The following is a 13,619-nucleotide window of genomic DNA, read 5'->3' on the forward strand; positions in this document are numbered from 1 at the left end:
TAATCTTCCTGTATATATTATTGGTTGCAAAGTGGTTTTTTTGGTCTATTTCCATAAAATATGGAATGGTGATTCTAATTAGGAGGAGAAAATGATATTTGATGATTTAGATATTGGAAAAGTTAGTGTATTAAATATGCAATCATATACCAGTGGTTCTCAACTAGTGGTCTGGGGCCCCCTAGGGGCTGCAAGCAGGTTTTAGGGGGTTCACCAAGCAGGGCCAGCATTAGACTTGCTGGGGCCCAGGGCAGAAAGCTGAAGCCCAGGGCCCCGAAGCCTGCCACCTGGGGCTGAAGCCGAATCCTGAGCCACTTAGCTTTGTGGGGCCCCCTGTGGCATGGGGCTCTTGGCAATTACCCTGCTTGGTACCCCGTAATGCCAGTCCTGGCTTTTATATGCAGAAAAACGATTGTGGCAGAGGTGGGCCGTGGAGTTTTTATAGCATGGTATGTGTTTGTGGGGGAGGCCTCAGAAAGAAAAAGATTGAGAACCCCTGCCATATACAAACAATAGGGTACTGTATCAAAGGGTATCAAGTATCAGAGGGGTAGCCGTGTTAGTCTGGTTCTGTAGAAGCAGCAAAGAATCCTGTGGCACCTTATAGACTAACAGACGTTTTGCAGCATGAGCTTTCGTGGGTGAATACCCACTTCTTCGGATGCAAGTCACTTGCATCCGAAGAAGTGGGTATTCACCCACGAAAGTTCATGCTGCAAAACGTCTGTTTATCAAAGGGTAGATAGCAAGTGCTGAAAAAATGAATATTAGTACTTATCATGTCTCCAAGGTGGCTGGATTAGTAGAAGAAACATTCTGCCAAAACTCAGTAGGCAAGGTCCCTATGAGGCAAATTAATCCCTAACAGAATATTGTTTTGGACCTTGCCTAGACGCTAGTGTATATACGTAAAATAAATAAATAAAACCTTCAGGATTTCAAAAGCCTTCCAAAGTCTGTGATACAAAAGACTTGACAAACACACTATGTATTTGATGTGTATCAGTTTAATGAGACCTTTTGCGGTTGAAGATTGAAGAAGCTCCCCATGCAGCCTGTCAACTTTCTTTGTAATTGTCTAGGTCGACCATTGTTGGGAGGGATGCATAAAACTAAATTCATGACCTTTAAATATTTCATGTTATAATGTTGGTTTAAAAGATGCTTCCCCTTAATTCACTAGTAGCTACGTACTGTTGTTGTCTTAATGTGTTTTGTCAGCTAGTACTGGCAGAATTCTAAACACTATTTGGTTAATTCCATAGGGCTCAAGCACCTCTGACTGCATGTCCAAAACACTTGACTCAGCCAGCGCCCACTTTGCTGCATCTGCAGTGGTCAGTGCACCTGCTCCCAGTCGCAGTGAGGTAACAAAGGAACAGAACACCAGCCACAACAATATAAATGGTGTTGTCCAGCCTTCAGGTGATGATTTCTTAATGTTAGCTGTCTAATGGAGAGTTCAGAATCTTTAAACAAAGGACTTCTAATTTCTAAAACTATATTTGAGTTGAATAAATAACTAACGGTGCTGATTTTAATTATTACTCTTTTAATTATACATTTCTGTACAATGGCCTGGCCTTATTCTAATGCTAATATGTTAGTAAAGTACAAACTATATTTTGATAATGTTGAAGATCTAACAGCGTCTACAGAACAAAAATATCCTATCTTTAAACCATGAACACTAATTCAGTAACTTTTCCATTTTCTTTTCAAAGTAATAAAAACTCTTTGTAAAGTACAGATTGGTTATGATTGGTGCAGTCTATGACTCTATTCACACAATTTTTTTAAAATGCCATGTGACAGGGTCAGACCAGATGGATACAGGAGAGTGTTAGAAGGCAGATATATTAGTCCCAGATTAAGTAGATCCCTTTTCCCTGGGTAAGGTAACAGGGGCAGTTCCAGAACAAGCAGGAACTTGCTGGAACCAATTGAGGCAGGCAGGCTAATTAGGACACTTGGAGCCAATTAAGAAGGAAACTGCTAGAATTAATTAGGACAAGCTGGATAATCAGGGCACCTGAGTTTAAAAAGGACCTCACTTCAGTTTGTAGCGTGCATTCGAGGAGCTGGGAGCAAGAGGCACTAGGAGCTGAGAGTGGGAAGGTGTATTGCTGGAGGATTGAAGAGTACAAGCATTATCAGACACCAGGAGAAAGGTCCTGTGGTGAGGATAAAGAAGGTGTTGGGAGGAGGCCATGGGGAAGTAGCCCAGGGAGTTGTAGCTGTCGCGCAGCTGTTCCAGGAGGCACTGTAGATAGCTGCAGTCCACAGGGCCCTGGGCTGGACCCCGAAGTAGAGGGTGGGCCTGGGTTCCCCCCAGACCTCCCAACTCCTGATCAGACACAGGAGGAAGTGACCTGGACTGTGGGTTCTACCAGAGGGGAAGGTCTCTGGGCTGTTCCCAGACCCACATGGTGAATCTCTGAGGCAAACATAAGCGCAGGACCCACCAAGATAGAGGAGGAACTTTGTCACAGCCATTATTCAGTGTCTCGTGATCTTCTGGATGGTTTTATGGGGAGGGAGTTGGTATTTAAAACTTTCAAATCCATAGTTGGTTCTACAGTCTTACAAAATTTCATTCTTTAGTTAGTACTGTAGCCCCAAATCAGGATAGAATATATATATTTATCTTTATCCCATTGACATCATTGATGTAAGTATATACCCAAAGTTAAGTATGTGCTTAAATTCTTTTCTGAATAGGTACTAAATGTACATACTGGCACAGACTAGAGCCGTTTTTCCAGAGACCATGAACCTAGCTGCAAAGCCCTAATGTATCTGAAATTGCAATTTTTCTGAGAGACTCCACTTATCAGAAACCAATCATGACAAAATCATACAGGTTGGATTGTTGCTTTACTGGTGCAGACAAAAGTACATTAGGATTTGATTTAGATAATAAATCAGAGGGGTTTTATGGTGTTTTTTGTTTAACAGCTAATAGCGTTTATAGAACCTGTGCACTGGTGGGGAGGAAGAGAGTTAATATATAGTAAATCAATATGCTGGAACTGATCCAGGAGAGAAATGTGGCTCAGGCCAGTTGTGGTAAATCAGGTCCTTCCTTAGCACGTTATACAAGAGAAAGGGTAGTGCTCTGAGCAGTCTACACTAACTGGGACTTGGAGGCAAACTTTTTTTCCTCTTCATTGAACAGAAAAGACTGTAAAAGTTGTGACTGCAAATAAACTGTAATAATTTTGTTCCCAAGATGTAACTTTGGCAGTGGGATTATGGGGTAATTATTGCCATTGATAATTACAGCCTTATACTTAAGCTTATGTTTAAACTTCTGTTTTGCGACTAAACAATTACATGCATTTTTATTGTGTAATTTTTACTGAAATGTTTTGTTTCTAACAGGAACCTCTAAAACTCTGTACTCCACCAACATGGCTTTATCATCCAGCCCAGGGATTTCAGCTGTACAACTTGTAAGGACAGTTGGCCACAGCACCACAAACCACTTAATTCCAGCTTTGTGCACAAGCAGCCCTCAAACACTTCCCATGAACAATTCTTGCCTGACTAATGCAGTGCATCTAAACAATGTCAGTGTTGTTTCTCCAGTCAATGTACATATCAATGCAAGGACTTCAGCGCCATCGCCAACAGCCTTAAAACTTGCCACAGTTGCTGCCAGTATGGACAGGGTGCCAAAGGTTACTCCCAGCAGTGCCATCAGCAGTATAGCAAGGTGTGTATATAGTATATTGGGGCAGAATTTCTTAAATTCCGGTATTATTATATGAATAGTTCCATAAATGTACCTGGCTCAGTAGAGCGTTAAGTAAAATATAGTCCCTTGCTCAAAGATCTCAAAATCTATGACTTTGGTCCTACAAAGGGATCCCCACCTGCACACCTTTACTTCAGTAGGCTTCTAGCAGTCATACAAGTTCATGTCTAGATAATCCTTTTGCAGGATTGAGGTCTAAAATGATGACATATGTGTTCAATTATAAATCTATATCTAAGTATACTATTATTTTTACATAACTGTGTAAAATGAGTTGTTCAGGTTATCATTTTGATTTGATTAATCTAATGCAGCTCTAGCCACTTCCAGGCTGCCCAGACTCTGCTTTCCCCAAAAGAAATTATGCTTATGCCCTTCCCCAAACTCCGTGGGTGCATTTTAGAGGCACAGTCTGGCACGCTGACCTCACTTCCATCACGAAACTCCCTCAGCATAATTTGGTTCCCTGTACCAGTTGTTGTATTGCAGTTTTAGTATATTTAAATACAGATTACTATGTATGGAGGAAGGGTGATCTTGGAAAAGTATCCAAAAATTTCTCTTTAAAAAAAAACAAAAAAACAAAAAAACACCAAAACCAAAAAACTTAAATTTTCCTTACATTAAATTAGTCTGATGGACTGTGTAATCTATGAATTACAAAATTATATCTATTGTTTATAAAGTACGGGAATACAGAATGGGCACTAACAGGTTATGGCTCACTTTGCAATGTCATTCACAACTACATTTTTTTGGTGTGAAGTTTTTTTGGTTTTGTTTTTTACTAAATAAAACTGGATATAGGTCAAAGTATGTCTAGACTAGAGAAAAGGTACTTTAACCAAAAAGAACAACAAAAAACCCCAACATCCTAGAAACACCCCTTTGAACGTTTAGGGTGCTCAGCTCTGTCTACACTAGATGCAAAGGGCTGTTTCAAATTATGTTAGCACCTTTATTCCTACTCTAGAGAAGCCTTAGGATTCTAACAGGTGCAAAATCCCAAAGAGCAGTATATAAAGACTGATACAAAATTTAAAATTCTTTATGCTAGTGCTGAGAAGTATTTAACTAAACTGATAAAAAGATGGGCTATGTTAGAACAGTAATTTGTGCACCAGCATGCATGGAACAGTTGTGCTTCCCACAGCTCCCGTTGGCCAGGAACGGCAAACAGCGGCCACTGGACGCTGCAGGGGGCCGTGCCCGCAGACAGTCAACATCCACAAAATGTCTTACAGCCCGCAGTCAGCTTACCCGGATGGGCTGCATGCAGCTCATAGGCCGCAGGTTGCCCACCACTGCTTTAGTTCTGTCTTATAGGAAATCATCAACAGGTTTTCAACTTCAGCAAAGTTAGCTGTTAGTACTTTATTCATGCGGCAGCGCATGAATAGGATCATGGTATTGATGGACTAAAGACAGTATTTGGTTTTCAAGCAGAAGTCTGATCAAGTTCAGAGAGAACTTGCCCTGTTCCTGCCTATTTGTTTGATATATTTAATGGTCTTTCCATACCATGAATAAGAGATCTGTGCAGAAATACTTATATCAACAAAAATACTATGAAATCTTACATAGAAGTATTAATGTCCTACTTGTAACTATTCCATTTTATTACAGAGAGAACCACGAACCAGAACGACTGGGTTTAAATGGCATAGCAGAGACAACAGTAGCCATGGAAGTGACATAACCTCAAACCAGTGGCTTTACCTGTGCTGATGGTGTAGTCATTTATATTCCAACTGAATGCAAAATACAACACTCTGTGGATCACAGGGAACTGAAACGGACCTAAATGGACTATCATTATATCGTATATTAAGTCGATATATAATGTACATTTTGTAAAATTGGGAAAATCACTACCTTGTAAAATAGTTTATTTGTATCATCAATATTATTTCTGTTACTTGAATAGTAGATATTCATCATCATGCTTTTGCACTTGAATTTGCAACTGAATGGATTTAAAAAATAATTCTTTAATGGGATCATGAGCATGAAATGAGATCCTGCATCACTTGTTTTAACTATTTATTTTGCCATGTTTACATTTTGTATCTTGTACAAATAAATCCAACTTTGTGTCTAAAAAAAAAGTTAAAAGATTCATAGCTAGGAAATGAAATTCTTGTAATTTTTTTCTAAAGGAAATGTAAAGTTTTCACTTGGTTCATTTTGTTTCACAATTTGACTAGATGGACTTTTTGGTAAATACTTTAGTGGCATTTCACTGTCAAATATGAAGTTCAAGGCAAAATAGTATTTTCTATTACTGTGCAGGGGAAAGGGATGGATCGATACATGCAAATTTAATGTAGTAACTCACTTTTCCATATATTTTGAATGTATATTTCTATTTATAATACCAGTTTATAAAAGATAATTACACAGAAAAAACTGACTAGGAAAAATTATGCATCTAGCACACATTAAACTGTGCAGATATGAAAAATTTTCAACTGATTACATTTTATCTGACGACTGCATATTTTAACCGGCTTTAAAACTGTAACACACCACGTAAAGGATATTTTACCAGGTATGTATTGCATTATATATCATTGCAATAATTATTGGATGTCTAGATATCGAGCCATCCCAGGTGGTGGGAGGGGGGAGGGTTGTGGCAAGATTGTCTTTTCAATTTTGGAGAATTTTCCTGTGGCTACAAGGCAAGTAACGGGTTGGAAAAAGTCTGACTGTAAGCGTTGGACACCTTCGTAGTGTAGTGTTTTAGTGACTTTTTTTATATGGTTCTTGTAAATTAGATACGTGTAGTGGTGTTTCAGAATGTTTGTTTATGCACTAGTTCAGACAACTTTCCCTGTTACTTGTTCTTGATAAGTGAAAACTGCAGGGAAATAAAAATACATATCAAAACATGGACATGTTGCATATGTGTTTATTTCACAATGTGAAAACAATTTGGATGTTAAGGTAGTACTGGTAGTCTTCTGAGATGTTTTTAATCCAAGTATATTCACTAAAACTGCCACTTTTATGAGAAAGAGATTGTTTCCTGCCTTTAATGTATTTGTAGTATAACAGGAGAGAAACAATAGGCCAGTGGTGGAACTCAAGAGACCCAGGTTCAATCTGTTGTGTTTCCACCAGAGAACTTCCTGTGTGACCTTGTGCAAGTCACTTATTCTTTCTGTCTCTCAGTTCCCCATCTGTAAAATGGGGATAATAGCACTTCACTATCTCACAGGGGTGGTAATAGTAGGAGAATTAAATTAAAAATTGTGAAGTGCTCCAATGCTGGAGTAATGGGAACCATATACAGTAGAGCCTCAGAATTACAAACTGACCAGTCAACCACATACCTCATTTGGAACCAGAAGTACACAGTCAGGCAGCAGAGACCAAAAAAGAGCAAATGCTGAACAGTACTGTGTTAAACATAAATTACTTTTAAAAAAAAAAAAAAGCTTAAGAAAAAGATTTGACAAGGTAAGTTCTGTGCTTGTTTCATTTAAATTAAGATGGTTAAAAGCCGCATTTTTCTGCTGCATAGTAAAGTTTCAAAGTTATATTAAGTCAATGTTCAGTTATAAATTTTTGAAAGAACCATAACATTTTGTTCAGAGTTACAAACATTGCAGAGTTACGAACAACCTCCATTCCCGAGGTGTTTGTAACTCTGGGGTTCTGCTGTACATACCTTAGATAGACTTGAGTATACTAGAAATCACAGAAATAATTCCCATCTAATGTGTTGCAAGAGTTGCTTCATACCTACTTGTGTAGAACCATTTTACTGGAAATGTACTACTACATCAGGTGAGTGATTGGGTGACATCCACAGTTAAGCCCTGCAATTAAATCTAGTTTATTCTAAGTTCTTGGATGTTTTATAACTATCTCACTGAAGCTGAAGTGTATTGAAGTGCCAGCATGTAGAGCAGCAGGTAAAATGAAAACTTACACTTCTGCCTTGCTCTCAGGGTTGGTTTTAATTAGTTCTTCCGTTCATATTGCAGGTTTTGCACAGAAACACATAAAGAGTAAATAGTGCTTTCTCCTTCAACAAAGTGTACGTGTCCTTCTTCCTGTGTGCCATGATATCAATTTATGCCTCTTTTTTAGTTGTTTCATAAAGATATATTGTTTGTCTTCTTCAAAGACACTTTTCCCTCCCGTTAGCTGTTTTATTCTGTTACAGGTAATTCAGTAGATATTGTTTTGAAGTATTTTCCAGCTCTTGTCTATCAGAGAGCTTCGCAGCAGCCTGAGATGCTGTAGGCGATCCAGAAGTATTTCCTGTTGTTACTGATAACTAGTACCATTATTCTCTTTAAAAAAGTTATAAGGGCCATAAGAAGAGAAAGGTGAGGTGGGGGGGGGGTTTCAAGGAGCATTTCCTGCATATTTCTCCACAGCCCCTGGAAGCCCTGTACCACTAGATATGGTAATGGGTAAAGGATGAATGTGGGATTTGGGTAGGCAATGCAGAGGGTGTTCACCCTTAGCATTCAGCCCAGATCTGCCATAGTGCCCTGCATGATTGATAAATTGTTCTTTACATATACATACCCTTTGACAATTATTTTGGATTTTGTGTAGAACTAGTTACTTTTGTAAATAGCTAGACAGCTTATGTGGTTTGAAGTACAGATGCTAAATTTCTCACTTGAGTTATTGGTTAGATTATTAGCATATTGCAGAACCATTTGTCTTCTGTTTTGTACATAGCTAACAGAGAATTCTGTCATTTCTACCTCTATGTTTAGTCTAGATAGCCCAAGAGGCCTTCTTTTGTTCATAAAAATGTCAGGGCATTGTGAGCACACGAAAGCCATCCTGCTGAAGATTGAAAGTATTGTATTTAGTAGATTACAACTAGATATTTAGTTCAAACTATTTTAAATGACTAATTTAAACCATTTTCATGGTAAATTAGACTGAGAATGTGTTGGTTACCTAGCAGTCACCTTTTGTGGCTTTCTAGAGAAGAATTGGTCTTTAGTTACTTGAAAAACCTCTGACTGGAGCTTTACCTAGAATGCATTATGGCCAAATGTGTTTGGTGCGGTGGTGAAGAAGGCATCTTTATATTCTCCAAAGGCTATTTGATAAGCAATACTATACACTTTGGAGTATGTTCCATGTAAAGGATTAGCAGTAATGTATTTTTACTGTAAAATAGAACTGACTCAGATGCCACTCTTGCTATACAGTCTATTAGGGCTTATTAGAGCTATAGCCTGAGCTGTGTTAAAAATTAATTTTTATTTCAGTTTGCTGTGAGGTCAACCATATACTTCTTAGAGGACCCACAAAAACATTTACCTTTGGTTTAGCACCCAACAGTGAAAGAGAAGACTACCAAAAAAAGCCTGTTCACTGACTGCTCATAAATTGCTGTGGCATTAAATGCCAAACAGAATTCAGTATCTTCCAGTACCATCTGAAACTGCTGTCAATTTTACTGAAAGTCCTCATCCTTATGCCTTTGTTCAGACATTTGAGAGAACCATTTCCATGGAATCACAGATGTTTAACTTGACCCAGAGGCCAAATATCTACTACTGTAGTTGACATCATGTAGACAAGGTTATAAAGTCGTATTTTGACATGCTTCTAGATTTTGCAGGAACAATGTAACTTTTTAAAAGCATGCAGTGGAACTAATGAGGTTAATAGCCATTTTGTCCATTGTAAAGTAACCAGAAAAATTCTACTGTCCTCTGGATGTCATTTTAGTACTCAACTAACTGATCGTGTAGATAACTGTACAGCAGCTCGGCATATTACTTTTTAAATATATGTCTAAATACTATAATATTTTCCAATATGGCACATGCAGCCAACAAACTGTCCAAGAATTATGAAATTGATTGCTCCATTCATAATATGTAGTATGCATATTAATTGTTTAAAACCATGTTGATGAATCATGGGGGGGGGTCTCCGGTTAATTTTCATCACTTCCGTTGTCTTTTAAATAGTATTGGAAAAAGAAAAGAAGTGACGAATAATACTGAATTCCAGCATGCATCTACAAAAAAATTAAATCAGAACTCTAGTCAGAAACTATTCTTAATTTCTCTTTATGCCTAAATGGAGCAGGGATTACCAACGAGTGGGTTATATTTCTGTGATGGCAATTTAGTGTGTGTTAATGATACAGTATCTGTCTTACCTCTGACTTCTATTGTGAACATAAAGATATATCATCAGCATAATTGTTTTGTGCTTTAATGGTTATTAATTATTAAGGAAGATGTCTGGCAACAAAAAATAGTTCAAATGTAATTCAACTTCAGGTTTTTCCTTTGGGTTTTGAACACAATCTAAAGATCCATCCATATATGTTAAGTACTGTAGGACTGACTGATGTATTAGTTTGATACGTTTTAATGTTAATTTATTTCAAATTACTACCTGTGCTCCACGATAAAATTACATTCCCTAAAATTGCCAAATAATCATTTTTGAAAATTGGGTTCAAGATGATCAGAAATTGACCCCACAAACTGTGTTATGAGATTTGTCAAATAATTGAGTCTTAATAGTGGAGCAAGCAATTAGATTATAAATAAGGACTTGTACTAAATCAGTTCTGTGTTCATTCTGATGAGAGGGAGAGGTGGTAAAGGAGCATATCAGCAAAAAATGTCAAATGTAGTGTCTGGGAGTTTGAGGAATACTGCCTAAACATAATGGGCTAAATTCCACCCTCAGTTACATGCTAGTTTCACTGGAGCTCCATCTGTTCAACTGAGGGCAATCTTCCACCCATTCTCACTAATTTTGTGGTGTGCAAATATTCTGTGTTGCATCCTCCACTTTATACCTGAGAATTAAATAAAAGCAGATCAAAACCGACACAGATAACAGTAAAAACAAACACGGGATCCTGACCTGTTCTGTCGGATGTTCACATAAGGTTGAGATGTATTGTGAACCTCTCTCACATGCATAATATGAAGTGCACTGGTCATGACTTTTCTCCTGATCTTTAGTTTCACAGTGGATAAGTATCCCATTGTGAGAAACATTATAGCTACCACAAACCAAATGCTGATTCATGAACAAAACCTAACAAATCAGAATCCCAGTATAATCAGTTTCATAATGGATCATGAGGACAATTGCTGATTTTAGAACATAAATTTCAAAATCCCAACTGTTTAATAATATAAACTAAGCTAGAAATTTACTAGCTAAGTGGGTATTTGACTTAGATATTCCAAGGTAGGGAAGCCAGAGCAAACAGTGGAAGTTTCTCTTTTTTCTTGGAAAAGTAGGTATGCAGATCAAGGAAGTCTGGGTGCCAAACCTTCCTCATAACTCTTCCCAGACTTTGTTACCCAGATTTTCCTGCTTCCCTGAGACCTTTTTCCTTTGCTTCAGGTGGTGATTAACTTTTTATGGAGCAGCAGCAGAAGAAACCAGGAAGAGGCTCTTCCTCTCCTGCTCCAACCCACTTCAGCTACCTGTTGTGAGGCCTGTTTACACTGAGTGCCCTCAAGGGGCAGCTGGCGGTGGAAGTACTATGGGTTGAAAGGTGATCACACTGCATATCCCTTCCCTGCTGTGCAGAAAGGCCAGGAACTGACCCTGGATCAGTGGAGCCAGACAAGAGATTCCCCTCTACTGATTCGAAGCTGAAACAGTTGAAAGATTTCCATTCTTTCTTTGGCCCCCTCCCCCACCTCAGTTGGACAAGGCTATGCAACCTTATTTCTTTCTCCTAGTGTAGGCATTTTCTCTTCCTGCCGACCCAAAAAACAATTTAACCAGTGCTCTATTCCTTCCACTTAATGAGTCCTCTTCCTCAATCCTTTATTTGTTTTGGTTTGTTCCTTCCTTCCTTCCTTTGCAGGACAGAAGACCATCTTCCTTGCAGCCTTCCTCCCGCTTTGCCCTTACCTGTGGACACGTTGGAAGGAGAAGAGGACTCTGACTCTGAGCCTTCTACTCTGGTTGTCCCTTCCCCTGCCATCTGTGATATGGTTACTAGAGAACATCAGGGGTGTCTCCTATCTCATGCTCTAACATGAATTCCTGACATGGCTCTGTTTGCTAGAAATATCTGCCAACTAGATGCTTCCTTCCAAGAGTTGTGACTTGCCTACTCCAAAGTGGGCTCAGCAGTGGCCTCCCATTCAAAACCATCTGACCTCCTTCTAGATTCCAGTATTATTCAGAAGGACGTGCTCAGCCCCATGGTGGAAGGAGGATCTTTGACCAAGGAAACATTCCAATAACTACAGAAGACTATTTATCCAGAGCAGCCATATCTCCAGCTCTCTAGGTTCAGCCTTGGAGGGGAGGCATGTCTTCAAAATGTAGACTCCTGCTTCTTCCATTCATAGGCCCAAGACTGTTTGGAGATATTCTTAGCTCCACTCTGAGTTATGAAGGAAAATACATCTCTTCCTATTTCAGAAGCCCTCGTGAGCAAAAGCAAGCCTGCTCCTTCCTTTGTTGTCTTTCCTAGATAGCAATTAATAGTAAAGCAAATTTGTCTCTAAGTGGGAAAGGAAACACATGCAGCAGATCTGGCAATATAGCTGACAAGCTGTTACGACCCAACTGGTCTTTAAAATGTAGGACAAAGAGACACAAGCAGGGATACCATACAAAATAATAGGAGATGGCCTTTGTTTCTTTAGCACATCAAATTATCTAGGTATTTATAATGCACCCAGTAAATGCACTTAATGACACAACATTTCTCACATGAACCAATGATGGTGTACATGCAAATATTAGCTTTGTATGGGATGAAGGTTAATTTGGGTGTAAGATGTTAATTAAAAAGTTGCATGTGTATACTAAAACTATGGTTAAAACCATATAACCAGGCAGGATAAGTAACAGGAGAGTGGTTAGAGCAGGGAGACTGGCCTCAGGGTCTTCCATGTGGGTTTCCTAGCCACTGGACTACAGTGTGTCTCTCTCTCCCCCTCTTCTTTCCCCAATAACAGTTTCACTGTGGATAAATACTTGAAAAGTCACAAGCACTAGTGCTTGATTCTCACTATCATTATCCATAATAGAATGAATATTCCTGAATTCACATTTTTTTCACTGAAAGTTGCTTTCCGCGTAAAGTGCCTTTAAACACCCATCATCCCACGCACTTGCATGATGAATATGTGACTAAGTGAGGCAGCTTTGTAAATGACACCAGAAGATGGCACCATAAACCCGCAATGGTATTTCACTCTTTGTAGACATTACTCCAAAAGGATTTTGCTTTGCTTTTTAAAAGCAACAAGAGTGTTACTTTGCCACACAGTAAAACTCAGGGGATTTTGCATAATCATTGAAAATGTTTGGAATAATTTAGAAAGAAAATTAAAGGAGGCAGCCTGCTTACGTACCTCCGAGGTCAGTGGTTCTCAACCAGGGGTACATGTAGCCTGGGATAATGCAGATGTCTTCCAGGGGTTACATCAACTTATCTAGACATTTGCCTAGTTTTACAATAGGCTACATAAAAAGCACTAGTAACATCAGCACACACTATAATTTCATACAATGACGTTTATACTGCTCTATATAATATACACTGAAATATAAGTACAATATTTATATTCTAGTTGATTTATTTTATAATTATATATCAGACTCCTGAAAGAGGTATAGTAGTCTGGAAATGTTGAGAGCCACTGTTCTAGATCTTCTCTAAAAGAAAATTGTATTGGGGTGCTTATGAAATTACTTAAATTTGTACTTTTTAAATGGGTTTTATTCTAAAATGATTAGTAGTAGTAGTAAAATTAAACTAACTCAGTTGTGTTTAATAAGCACGATCACATTTGCAGATGCAACATAAATAACTAAACCTCACTTCAGCAAAACTCATATGGCCATGCTTAATTTTAAAGAC

The 13,619-nt window shown here is 38.5% G+C and overlaps 1 protein-coding gene across 6 annotated transcripts in view; it reads left to right on the forward strand.

The window, feature by feature from the left end:
- The window catches only part of EPC2 (enhancer of polycomb homolog 2), a 93,941-nt gene extending 87,267 nt beyond the window's left edge, over positions 1 to 6,674 (forward strand). For 3 of the 6 annotated variants that reach the window (XM_045032848.1, XM_045032849.1, XM_045032851.1), the window contains exons 12-14: positions 1,266 to 1,425; positions 3,385 to 3,718; positions 5,387 to 6,673. In XM_045032848.1, coding sequence (XP_044888783.1) covers positions 1,266 to 1,425; positions 3,385 to 3,718; positions 5,387 to 5,459 — 567 coding nt within the window. In that variant the 3' untranslated portion in view covers positions 5,460 to 6,673. Of the gene's footprint in view, positions 1 to 1,265; positions 1,426 to 3,384; positions 3,719 to 5,386 lie in introns of all 6 variants that reach the window. The other 3 variants (XM_045032845.1, XM_045032846.1, XM_045032847.1) reach the window with 1 other exon arrangement.
- Positions 6,675 to 13,619: the final 6,945 nt, after the last annotated feature.

This window comes from Mauremys mutica, chromosome 10 (assembly GCF_020497125.1).
Source record: "Mauremys mutica isolate MM-2020 ecotype Southern chromosome 10, ASM2049712v1, whole genome shotgun sequence".
Lineage (NCBI taxonomy): Eukaryota > Metazoa > Chordata > Testudines > Geoemydidae > Mauremys > Mauremys mutica.